The 12,523-nt window shown below is 47.6% G+C and overlaps 1 protein-coding gene across 1 annotated transcript in view; it reads right to left on the reverse strand.

Moving 5' to 3' along the window:
• asb15a (ankyrin repeat and SOCS box containing 15a) overlaps positions 1 to 12,523 on the reverse strand; it is a gene marked incomplete at both ends in the record, with an annotated part of 54,506 nt that overhangs the window by 21,048 nt on the left and 20,935 nt on the right. The window contains 2 exons of the mRNA XM_084334473.1: positions 9,133 to 9,370; positions 10,023 to 10,328. Of these exons, the coding sequence (XP_084190599.1) occupies positions 9,133 to 9,370; positions 10,023 to 10,328 (544 nt within the window). The remainder of the gene's footprint in view (positions 1 to 9,132; positions 9,371 to 10,022; positions 10,329 to 12,523) is intronic.

The raw sequence follows: 12,523 nt of genomic DNA on the forward strand, positions 1-12,523 counted from the left end.
AGCCCAGGATTCTCTGGACAAGCGGATGCTTCTCTGTCCCGTGCAGGCTCCATGTTTCATATACAAATGAGAGTATACCCTAACGAGGAAATGTGGGCATGGATGTTCGTTATCGGAAGATCCATGTTCAAGTCGGCTGCAGCTCAGATGGGACTTGTGCTGGCTCCGCCGGATGTCTGGTAAAATCACCGTTAAAGGATGAGGAGGGTTTCAGACGGCGGCCTGTCTGAAGTGTGGCTTGTTATGTCGTTTTGTACAGTTCAGGTGATAGCTGCTTAGCTTGTGTGCTAGGTGTGGCCTACCTGTTAGCCAGTCAGCTGTTAGCTGCGGCGCTAGCCCGTTGTGTCACTAGGCTAGGAAACGTTAGCTTGGTGCTATCAGTCGAGAGCGGCTGTTAGCTTGATGCTACACTGTTGAACATTGCTATGACTATGACATGCCTTAAAACACTCTGACTACGACGTCATCTTTGACAGAGGATGTTAGTCGAACCTACACCGGGAGCCCTGCCAGCGAGGACTGCGTCAACATGGAGAACCGTAGCGGCTGGGTGGCCTCGTCGTCAACACAGGAATGCTGTGTTCAACGTCGGTGCCCTCTTAGCCAGATTGCAGTTCGCTTGGCCTGCACTCAGGGTAGGAAAGGTCCCGACCGGACCTTAAACACTTCTTCTTCCTTCCCTTCTAAATGTTTTGTAATAACGATGTTTTCCAAAACGGGTGTTGCTGCAATACATTTAGGATACGACGCGTGTTGTGTGTGAATTGTCTTGTCACTGGTATAGCTTCTCTCTCCATACAAATCGGGTTGTTGTTTTACATGTGTAAAAATGATCTGGTTAGTTGTGTTGAGAACATCATGTGTGTTCAGGTACTGTGAACTCACAACTAAGGGGGTTAATTAACCTATAAAGCTAATAAGCTATGCTTAGTGACATATGAGTGAAGAATGAATTCTTTTCTCAGCCTATAATGACAATGAACAGTGTGTTCACATATTAACAGGGTTACCTGTTCAACTTGGCCGTATCAAGGGTAAGGTAGGAGGGGTGATCCCCCCGGTTTCCCTGGGGCTTCCCCACCTTCCTTTCAGACATGTTGTTTACAATATATTGTGTCACTGTGTTTGTGGGGATACGATGTAACCCTCAGCTTAATTGCTGGGGTTGTGCTAACCGCTTGAGAAACTATATTTTCCTAAAGAAAAGATTTTTGGTCGCTTATCGTGTGTGCTTAGCAAGGCCTGTGGCCGATACATCGAGGATTCTGTATTCTCTCGTTATGAAAAATGGCGTTCCTCTGTAGCAAGAGTGTACTTGCCATTTTTTGTTGTGATAAAGGGTTGTGTGTGTCTTGTGATCTACAACTGGGTTAGGTTTGGCCACAGAAGCACATGTGTAAGTCTGGTACCGGGGCTCTTAAGGGGGCCCTCTCTATTCTGTGTTTTTTCCTTAGTAAAAATCAGATAGCAGGTTAGCACATGAGCTGTGTGAAGCTGTTAGACACTTCATGTAGCTGACTGTGACTGTGTCATGCTATTTTTTGTCATTACATCGTATCATGGGTGTGGGGTCGTAAAGGGGTGCACTGGTAATCCTTTCCTCCCCTTTTTGATGGGCAGGGGTTAAAACCGCCTGTCCTTCAAGGTTCCTGTCACGTTGCTGTTCGGCACGTTACAGGGTAAGAAGGGGGGGGGGGGCACCGCAGAAATTCCCCCGCAATAGAGTACGTCACTGTGCGCGTCTCTGTTGGTAAGACTTCCGTGAGTTGTTCAGGTCCATATGATGGATCTGTTTCAGGGAGTTGTCAGAGCTCCTCCTCACGAAGCTCCTACTCGGGCCTTCTGTGAGTTAGGACTCTCCTTCCCTGTGAGGGAGCCTCCTCAGAGTTCAGAGCCTCATCCTCAGATTGTCAAGGTGAGTGGAACTTCAAAAAGGAGTCCTGCTCTATTGTGTGTGTATTCGATTCAATTCGATTATTGAGTGTCTATGGGTTCAGTGCATCCTCCTCGGAGAGCCCTAAATTTTACATAGCTCAATGTTGCAATATATTATTTTCAATCTATGCAGCTCGCGTGGGAAGTCTCTCTGGGGATTTCCGTCTCCTCCCTATGGGAGGGTGGTGGGATGTAAAAATGTAAAAAAAGAATTACCCTCAGCTGCGTCACGAGGGATTCATGTCAGTCTGTGTTCTTTCTTTTTTGAATAAAAAGAGGAAGGTACATGAAGCACGACGGCTCCGTGTCGTTCTCCCAGGCGACTTGGAGGAACAATGTTTGGTGTCTTGCTAGACTATCCATTGATGTGTTTGGGTCTCGACGCATACATAGTGCTGGCTCGGTGTGTTTCTGTTAAAGAATCACACAGGGGCTAAGTGCGCCTTGGTTGCTTGTTAAAACAGCATTTGTATAGGGCAACTGGGATGGAGTTTTGTCTCTTCCGAGCGCCAGTTTACTAGGTTGTCTCGATGAATTCTCGTTCATATCTGGGGGATGTTAACGGAATAGATCAAAACATAGGTAGAGGGGTCTCACGCCCTTGGGGTGGGCCACTGAGCACGGTCTAAATGGGGACCGTCTGGGTGGCGCCCTCTTTTCATGTTTTAGATCGACACGCATACCTACCCCCTCTTCTGGAGTGGGCATGTCGGCGTGGTTAGGACACGGGACTGGTCTGGTCGCGCTGGTCCAGGTCAGTTAACCCGTTGTCCACCGGGGATGCAGATCTGCTGTTCTGGTACCCTGAGGGACTTGTGCTTTTTCGGGGGGAAAAATGCCGGGTCGGTCCGGGTGTCACAGGGTTAGGCGCTATGGAGACCCTTTGTTGGGTACATATTGTACTCTGCACTATCGTAATGGCTTACGGCCATACCAACCTGTACACGCCCGATCTCGTCCGATCTCGGACGCTACGCAGGTTCGGTCCTGGTTAGTACTTGGTTGGGAGACCGCCTGGGAATACCAAGTGCGGTGTGCTTAGGGCTGGTTCTCCATTATTTTCGCTCCTCTCTCACGCGTGGCGAAGAGGGGGCTGATGGGGTGGTCTTGGACCTCCTCTGGTAACCCTGTGCTTCCCGTGCCGCCGGGCCCGGTCCGAAGTAAAGTTTTGTTGATACCGTAGGCCTGGGATAACCCTTTTTTGAAAACTGAAACACTTGTACTGCGGTATAGCCAGTGTATGCCCGCAGGTGTGTTTTGGAGTTTTTTCTTGAGGGGTTATAGGAACAACCACCGTCTGTACAGAGAGGGTGGTTGATTCCCTGGTATGTTGGAGCAGAGTCAACTCCCGGGTTACCCGGTTGAGTGTGCCCCTGCACGTTCATGACGTCTGCCAATCATGTCAGCCTTCTCTGCCTCGACCCCTCTGGGTGTTTTTTTTTTAATGGAGGCTTTGTCATGCAACAACGCCAGCATACACCCCTTCCGCTGGGGGGGCTGTTTTCAGCTGACTCCTTTGGCGCCTGTCTCGTCCGCAGTGCTCCAGGCTCAGGTTACAGCCTGTTGCCTGGTTTCCCCGGTGCGCTGCCTGCTTCCGTTGGTTAACCTTTTTTGTGTGCTTACGGCGATGCTGACTGCCTGTTCTGCAGGGTCAGTGTGCCAGGCGGTGTGCTATTGGGGGGAAAGGGCCCGCTCTTGGAGGGGCCTTATCCGAATACGCTGGCGATGTGGGGGGCGGTGTCACTAAGTGACCACCTGGTGGGGTCTTGATGCCTGGCGTCATTGACCTCTCCGGGCCCCCGTTTTCCAGGGGATCCAGTCCCTTCAGTGGGTCTGGGTCTTCCTTCGCGCTCCGCTGCTACGGCCTTGCCACGGGGTTGGGTTTGCTCTTGACCCCGTGATTTCTGGGGGCAGTAACGAGGTTGTTCCTTCCGTTCGTTCCCGGGTGGCATGCGGGTTGTGCGTGTGTGTAGTCGTGGGGTCAAGCCACGGTCTGCTCACCCTGTGCGTTGAGTTGCTTGAGTGCCTCTTCGCACGGTCGGATCCGTCGCCCTCCCGTGAACCTCCAATAGGGGGGGTATCCTCCATTAGGGAGGGTCGGGGGGGGCTCGGTCCTCCCCGGTCTGATGGTTGTGGGGGGCCTCAGCGGGGTACATTTGTCGGGCTATGGCTCCCGCTCATCCCCTGTTATGCAGACAGGTGCTGAGCGAAGCCATAACGCTACAGAACGAAGGGTTATGTATATAACCCAGTTCTATGAGTTATGGTGCGCTGCGGCCCTTGATTTTTTCATTGTGGTGAAATTTGTTGGGAAGGAGATGAGTGTGTGGCCCCACCCCTGCTTATGTAGGTAAGCGGATGGGGGTGTGGCCAGATGAATGCTGGCATGTAAAGGTACCTGGTGGAATTTTTTATTCAGTGTATATACGCTGAAGTGAGATATATGCAGACAGGTGCTGAGCGCACCATAACTCACAGAACTGGGTTATATACATAACCCTTCGTTAATGTCCCCATGGGCCGGACAAGTCTTCTTTAAACTATTCAAGAAGAAACATCCCAATAAATCAAGAACAAAAAACCCACCATGAAATCCAAAATAAATGTAAAATAAAAAAATGCAACACTCCCAGACATACCCCAGCGAAGGTAAGGAAAAACCTAGCAATAGGAAAAAAGCACCACATGCGATGTGGAGGAGAGAAACCTTAGAAGGGCCGTTCAAGGGGGGATCTCCCTTCTTAGATGTCGGTGATAATAGTGTTGCTATGGATGGGTGGAGAATAAAAAAGGTGAATAGTTGGTATGTATGTACATATTAGGGCTGTCCCCGACTAAGGATTTGATGGTCGACTATGATTGGCCAAAATTTGCCGTTAGTTGACTATTGGTCGACAACATTTTTTTTTCTTAAATTTTTTTATCACACAACAAGAGTGAACAAAAAACGCTGTCTCACGCTGACTGCTCGCTTGTGTTGTTCCGTTGGATTCGTTTTGGATTATTTGGGCTCAAAACGTACACTACAGGGACCCGCGGTCTCACGCTGACTGAGTCGCTTGTGTTGTGGCTGTGTGTCAGACTCTGGAGGCACCCGCCCACCTCTACCTCTGATTGGCTTACCATGACATTTTACTCAACCTCAGCCAATCGTCAGCATGTTTGTGCTTGTCTGGCGCACTGCCCACTAAACAAGGAAGGACAGTAGCCTCTCAGCGCAGAGATCTGTCTGATGAAAGAAACAGGTTCATTCATAACGCGCCGCATTTTTTTGCAGTAACGGTAACGGCATTATTAAGATTGGAAGAGTAATCCGTTAGATTACTCGTTACTGAAAAAACTAACGCCGTTAGTAACGCCGTTACTTATAGCGCCGTTATTCCCATCACTGGATGTGTGTGACAATTATACTTTTTGGTGAAGTGTCCCTTTAAAGCTGGATCTTGACTTTGTAGTAAATGTACAAACTGGGCTAGATCCACAGAGAATGGATTGCACGGAGCAAGTTGCACCCTTACTTACAATTCATTATGAATTGAAAATGGGGGACCCTGATGTAAACAAGACGAAAGTCTTTCTCTGGTCTGCATCCCCTTAACACAGACCTGGGCATTGTAAAAGATCAATCCCGCGAAAGATTACATGATAATAAAAAAAAAAAAAAAAAAAAAAAAAAAAAAATTTTTTTTACTTTTTTATTTTCATGTCAACGTTCACACGCACAATATACGCTTACCTAGGATTTGACTTGATTCAACAACAAAGCAGTCGGGGCAAGCCGAAAACGGTCGAAAGTGTGGTTATTTGAAGTTTGGATTTCTTTTTTCACAACTGAGGTAGGTAGATTACATTTTTAGAGACTAAAGTACAGAAAAAAGGTACCGTTGGGTACCGGTATCGATTCACAGGTACCGGTACCGTATCGGTTCAAATGTGAACGGTACCCATCCCTACTGAACACACAACTGCAGGGCAAGGGCATTTTTGCTCATGAAAATGCATTGCCATGTGAAAGCCTTCATGACAAAGTTGCAATTAATTTCAAGGCAACTAGGCAGCAACAATCTCAAACACATGAAAACCCTGAAAGAAGTCAAACCATCAGCTGATCACCGGCACAGGTACTCATCCATGTTGGGAGCACTGCATGATGAATTTTCAAGGCGTTTTCAAGATTTCAAAAAGGTTGAGGATGAAATGCAGCTGGTTTCCTCTCCCTTTACCTGCAGTGTTGATAGTGCACCCACTGATGTTCAGCTTGAACTCATTGACCTGCAGTCTGATTCACTACTGAAAGAGCACTTTAAGTCAGCATCACTGCTAGAGTTCTACTCTGCTCTCAAGGAGGAGAACTTTCCAAACATGAGGAGACATGCTCAGAAGATGTTGGTTCTCTTTGGATCCACCTATATGTGAACAGACATTCTCAGTCATGACGTTTACCAAGTCCAGGTACAGATCCTCTCTCACTGATGAACATCTGGCAGCTGTGCTTCGCATCTCCACCTCAGACATGCAACCTGACTTTGATGGACTTGTTAAAGCTCAACAGAGACTGGATTTATCACACTGAATGAAAAAAGAAAAAAAAGCTGAAGAACACTAAAATGTGGAAATATAACAAGTGAAATGGGACACTTGATCTTTTTTTTCTTTTTTTTGCACAGTTCTGAAAACATTAAATGTTTAATATAGGCATGAAAAGTAAAAAAGGCGACTGGGACACTTTTCTTTACACAGTTCAGTGACATGTCTTGTTTATTTTGGCTATAAGATGATGTGATGTCTTTAGAAAGCTAAGAAAATCCTTGTTTCAATAGTATATGAAACTCAAAATAATAACTTTATTTGTATAGCACTTTTTCATACATGCCCTTTGTTATTAATGTTTCACATTTTGTTTATCATTTTGGAAATAAATAAATTTGAATAAATGATATTTTTGAAAGATAACCTCACATTTTAATTGCCAAATAATAACATACACTCTTACCAGGGGTCAAAACAATGCCATTTACTGCTTTTTATATAGAAATAAAATGTATATTATGCATAATTGAGTTTGGAATTTTGGCCCAGCCCTCCAACATATTTTCAGTTGCTCATTCGGCCCCCCGGGAAAAATAATTGCCCACCCCTGCCTTAACAATTGTGTGTATTTAGCCGTACTGTATTGTACCCATTCTGCAATCTGTTAATAAAGTTTCCTTCAATCAATCACCGTGCAGATTGATTGATTGAATGAACATTTTATTAACAGATTTCAGAATGGGTACAATACAGTACAGCTCAATACACACAATTGTTAAGGGGATGCAGACCAGAGAAAGACTTTCGTCTTGTTTACATCAGGGTCCCCAATTTTCAATTCATAATGAATTGTAAGTAAGGGTGCAACTTGCTCCGTGCAATCCATTCTTTGTGGATCTAGCCCTGACTGTAAAGTTTTAGTTAATCAGAGGAGATAGCAGTTGTATTCATTTAACCTTGAGCATGAAAACATAATGCTTTTATAAACGTACCTACTTAGACCTGTTCGATGTATACAAACATACCGTGTTCGAGCCAATCAGCAACACCAAGTGAGTCACGTGACTAAGTTGCCCCGGACCTGCGCAAGCTGCTGCGCTAAAAGAATACGATGGGGCTCTATGGAGAAACCATGGCACTCCCCTGACTAAAAGTTGTTTCAAACAAAAACGGCTGGATGTCATTTAGCCAAATCAGCACGGCTGTGAGTGTGAGTCTTTCACCTTTTACATATCTAGCTTTGGCATGGATTGTGTTACGATTGGTGGGGTAGTGAGGGAAGGCGATAAGAACTCAGTTTGCGGACAGGAATGGAGGAGGCAGAGACGGCAGGGTAACGTGTATATATATATAGACTTTACTTAGACGACGACACCTTACAAAAAGAAAACATAAATGGCACAGCCGAGCTGGCTCTAATACAAGAACAAAACTGAAGACACGAGAAAACAAAGATGAACAAAAACGGAATACTAATCTACTTACAACTCTCAAGACAAACACAGCAAGGGGCGGTCAGGTGGCGTAGCGGAGATTGCGTTCGTCACCAACCCCGGAGACGCTAGGATTAGCCTGTTCGAATCCAGCTCACAGCTCCGGGGTTGTCACCAGCTTGGCTGGCCGTTCACACTAATACAATTGGCTGTATTAGAGGGTGGGAGAAGCTGGCGGGGTGGGTCCTGGTCGTTGTAAACAGCGACTCCTACAGTTCGGTCGGGGCGCCTGCTAAGCGCGGATAGGATCTAAGTGGGATATTGTGATCCTTCCACACGCTACACCCTCTCAGTGAGAATCCGCGCTGCCAGGTGAAAAGAAGCGGTTGATTGGCTAGACGTGTGTCGGAGGAAGCACGTGATAGCCACCACTCTCCCAGCCCTTGGTGGGGGGTAAGTGCGCAGCGACCAGGAAGGGGATTGGGAATTGGCATAACGACTAACATTGGGATGGGAGAAAATCGGAAGAAAAAGGAGGGGGGAAAAGATAATAATAAAAAAAATTAAAAAAGACAAACACAGCAAGGCAAGGGAGAAGACAGGAGACACGACGAGCAGGGGAACACCGAGGTACTGGAGGAAATGACGCCACGAAAAGGAGAGAGAGAAACACACTAATATACACAGACTAACGATGATGAGCCACACCTGCCACAGCCAGGCAAAAACAAAGAATACAAAATCAGACCACAAAAGGAATAATCAAACCTGGACACAAAATGCAATAAGACACACAACAACCAGACAGGGAGACGACATCAAACAAAGGCAGGGATGGCCCAAGATAACAAATAAGTGGAAATTAACTCTATTGTATTTAACCAGACCAAAATGGCCGCCTGCACCATCTGGCTCATCTGGCCACTAGAGGGAGGTAGGAGACCAGGTAGGAGACCACTGTCAGGAGGTAGGGAATGTCCAATGTCTTTATCATAACAGGCCCACCAAGGGCTGGGCCTGGGGTCGTTACAGGATTGATTGTTTAGAACGCTAGCATGGCTAAAAAATGCTAATATATTGTAGTCTGCCCCGGTGTTCTGACCAGGATTACGCTTCTTTCTGTCCCAGTGATGCGTGCGCACACGGAGTCTGACGTATACAGCGAACAGGTCTATATTATATATCAAATATTATTTGAAAGCAGAACGTAACAGTTTATGAGAACACAACTCACGGGAACCTTTTCATCCGGGTCCTCCGAGTCCTCCGCGTCGCTGAAGTCCTCCGCGTCCCCCCCGTGTTTACAACAGAAGCACGTGTCCGCGCTGTAGCCGCTGTTGAGCAGCAGCCGCATCATGGCCTCGTCCTGCAGGCAGTACTGCAGCGCCGTGGGGAACACCGTGTCGCTGAGAACCCTGAAGTAGCGGTTCACGTCTGCTCTGTTGGCCAGCAGCAGCTTCGCCATCTCGTACCTCCAAATCAAATCAAATGTATTTGTAAGGCCCTGACAACACACGTTAATGTCCGCATGGGCCGGACACGTCTTCTTTAAACAAGTCAAGAAGAAAACATCACAATAAGTCAAGAACAAAACAAAAACACCATGACGTTTTTTTAAATAAATGCAAAATGAACGCAACACTCCCAGACATACCCCACGCGAAGGTAAGGAAAACTCACTAAAACCTAGCAATAGGAAAAAATGCACCACAGGCAATGTGGAGGAGAGAAACCTTAGAAGGGCCGTTCAAGGGGGGATCTCCCTTGATGTCGGTGATGGTAGTGTTGCAGTAAAACAGGCGAGACAGTCGGTAAGCATGCAGTCATGTGTGGTGAGACACAGATAAGTGCATGCGATAGCAACTGAACATTTTGAAGGATTAAAGATGGAGCTGATAGCGATAGCGACTGAACATTTTGAAAGATTAAAGATGGAGCTGATAGCGATAGCGACTGAACATTTTGAAAGATTAAAGATGGAGCTGATAGCGATAGCAACTGAACATTTAGAAAGATTAAAGATGGAGCTGATAGCGATAGCGACTGAACATTTTGAAGGATTAAAGATGGAGCTGATAGTGATAGCAACTGAACATTTAGAAAGATTAAAGATGGATCTCGTACCTCCCGGCCCTCACCGCCACCAGCAGGCAGCTCAGCGGGTCCAGGTCGGGCTTCGCTCCGCACCTCAGCAGCATCTCGGCGCAGCTCACGTCTCCGTTGGCGACGGGGAAGAACAGCGGGCTTCTCCTCATGTCCGCGTAGTTCTGGGAGATGTGCGAGTCCAGGAGTGCATTGACGTCGAAGCCCTTCTGGACGAGCAGCTCCAGACACTCGACGTGGCCCCCCTCAGCCGCCAGGTGGACCGGACTCTGCCCCGACAGCCTCAGAGCCCGTCTGGTGGTGATCGGAATGAATATCCCCAGTGCCCTAATGGATCAAGTTTTTTTTATAAATAAATAATAATAATAATCATTATTTCAAAATGTCATTCTTTTTTTTATCCACTTTTTCTCCTCCTATTTTTCTTGTATTTTCCACCCATCCCAATTTTTTTGTCATTATGCCAATTCCCCCATCCCCTTCCTGGTCATTGCTCGCATGTGCCCCCCCCACTGGTCGGTCTAGGGAGCCCTGAAGTCTATCACATGCTTCCTCCGAGACATAGGAGACAGCCAGCAGCCTCTTTTCACCTGCCAGCGAGGACTCTCATTGGGTGAGTGTAACGTGTGGGAGGTGACACTACCCTCGCCATCTCAAGTTCAAGTTCAAGTTCAAGTTCTTTAATAGTTGTCATACAGAAGTACAGAATACTTTCATACAAAATGCTTCTTACTGTTACGCTCCAGAGACTGTGCTAGACAAGATAGTATCAAATAACATAATAACATAATATAGCATGAATTTAGAAGAAGAAAATGAGGTCACAGTGTTCGGTATAGACATATGTACAATGTTCTGAGTTACCATATAATATACAATACACAATACTATGCAGTGTACTAATGTACAGTACTATCTAGTGCAAAGCAGAAATGGGATGAGGTACAATTTTAGGTACAATTTACAGTAAGGTGTACGAGTTGTAGTGCAATCCTTCATCCATAAATATAAAGTGTGGGGAGTGGGTGCTACAGTGTGTTTGTTTAAAGTGGGTGTGTGCTATAAAGTGTGTGGAGTGGGTGCTACAGTGTGTTTGTTTAAAGTGAGTGTGTGCGTGTGGATGTGTGTGCTATGTGCGTTTGGTGGTTGTTGTTGTGTAGTGTTCATTCATTGTTCGTTTAGCAGCCTGATGGCCTGGGGATAGAAGCTACTTCTGAGTCGTTCTGTGCTCGCCTTGAGACTCCTGTATCGCTTGCCTGACCGCAGCAGTTCGAAGAGGCAGTTGTTCGGGTGACTGGAGTCTTTAATGATTCTCTTAGCCTTGCCCTTGCAACGCTTGTAGTAAATGTTCTGGAGGGTGGGGAGCCCCCCTCCAATTGTGCGTTCGGCTGAACGTGTCACTCTTTGTAGTCTGCTTTGGTCTTTTGCAGTGCTATTCCCAAACCAGGAGGTGATGTTGCCGGTCAAGATGCTCTCTATTGTACATGAGTAGAAGTTCTTAAGGATCTTCTGGCTGACTTGGAACTTCCTTAGGCGCCTGAGGAAGTAGAGGCGTTGTCGTGCCTTCTTCACCACACTGTTAATGTGTGTGGTCCATGTCAAGTCCTCGGATATGTAGGCTCCGAGGTACTTGAAGCTGTTGACTCTCTCAACCGGTGCCCCGTCGATGCTGAGGGGGCTGTAGTCCTTGACCCCCGACCTCCTGAAGTCCACAATCATCTCCTTTGTTTTGCTGACGTTCAGGGAGAGGCTGTTTTCCTGGCACCATCCCGCCAGGACCTTGACCTCTTCCAGGTAGGCCCTCTCGTCGTTGGCAGAGATCAGGCCCACCACCACTGTGTCGTCAGCAAATTTGACGATTGTATCTCCCTCCCTCGCTGTGCAGGCGCCCTGACCGACCTGTAGGAGTCGCTGTTTACAATGACCAGATTACCACCCATCGACTCCCCTCCCGCTGACTCTGCCAATTGAGTCAGTATGACGGGCGGCCCAAGCCGGAGGCAACGCCGACAGCCGGATTCGAGACCGGTGTCTCTCGCGTTGGTGACGAGCGCTTAGTCCGCTGTGCTACCCGGCCGCCACTTCACACGTTTCTATAATTGTTTTGTCGAAAAACCGGAACGCCTGTAGCCTGTACTTCCTGTACTTCCTGTACTTCCGTTTAGACATTTTAGGAGGCATAACAAACATTGCAACACTTGTGATTGGAGGATCAAGAAAAGGGGGGGGGCGGAGCTTGAGATAGGTCAATGGCCCCCGTAGGCTGCCCTGTGTGTGGGGAGCTGTGAGCACAGGCTGGGGGTGTTGGGGTCGTACTCACAGCTGGTGGCCCCCGTAGGCTGCCCTGTGTGTGGGGAGCTGTGAGCGCAGGTTGGGGGTGTTGGGGTCGTACTCACAGCTGGTGGCCCTCGTAGGCTGCCCTGTGTGTGGGGAGCTGTGAGCGCAGGCTGGGCGTGTTGGGGTCGTACTCACAGCTGGTGGCCCCCTGTAGGCGGCCCTGTGTGTGGGGAGCTGTGAGCGCA

The sequence above is a fragment of the Notolepis coatsorum genome (assembly GCF_963971535.1).
Source record: "Notolepis coatsorum genome assembly, chromosome: 18".
NCBI lineage: Eukaryota > Metazoa > Chordata > Actinopteri > Aulopiformes > Paralepididae > Notolepis > Notolepis coatsorum.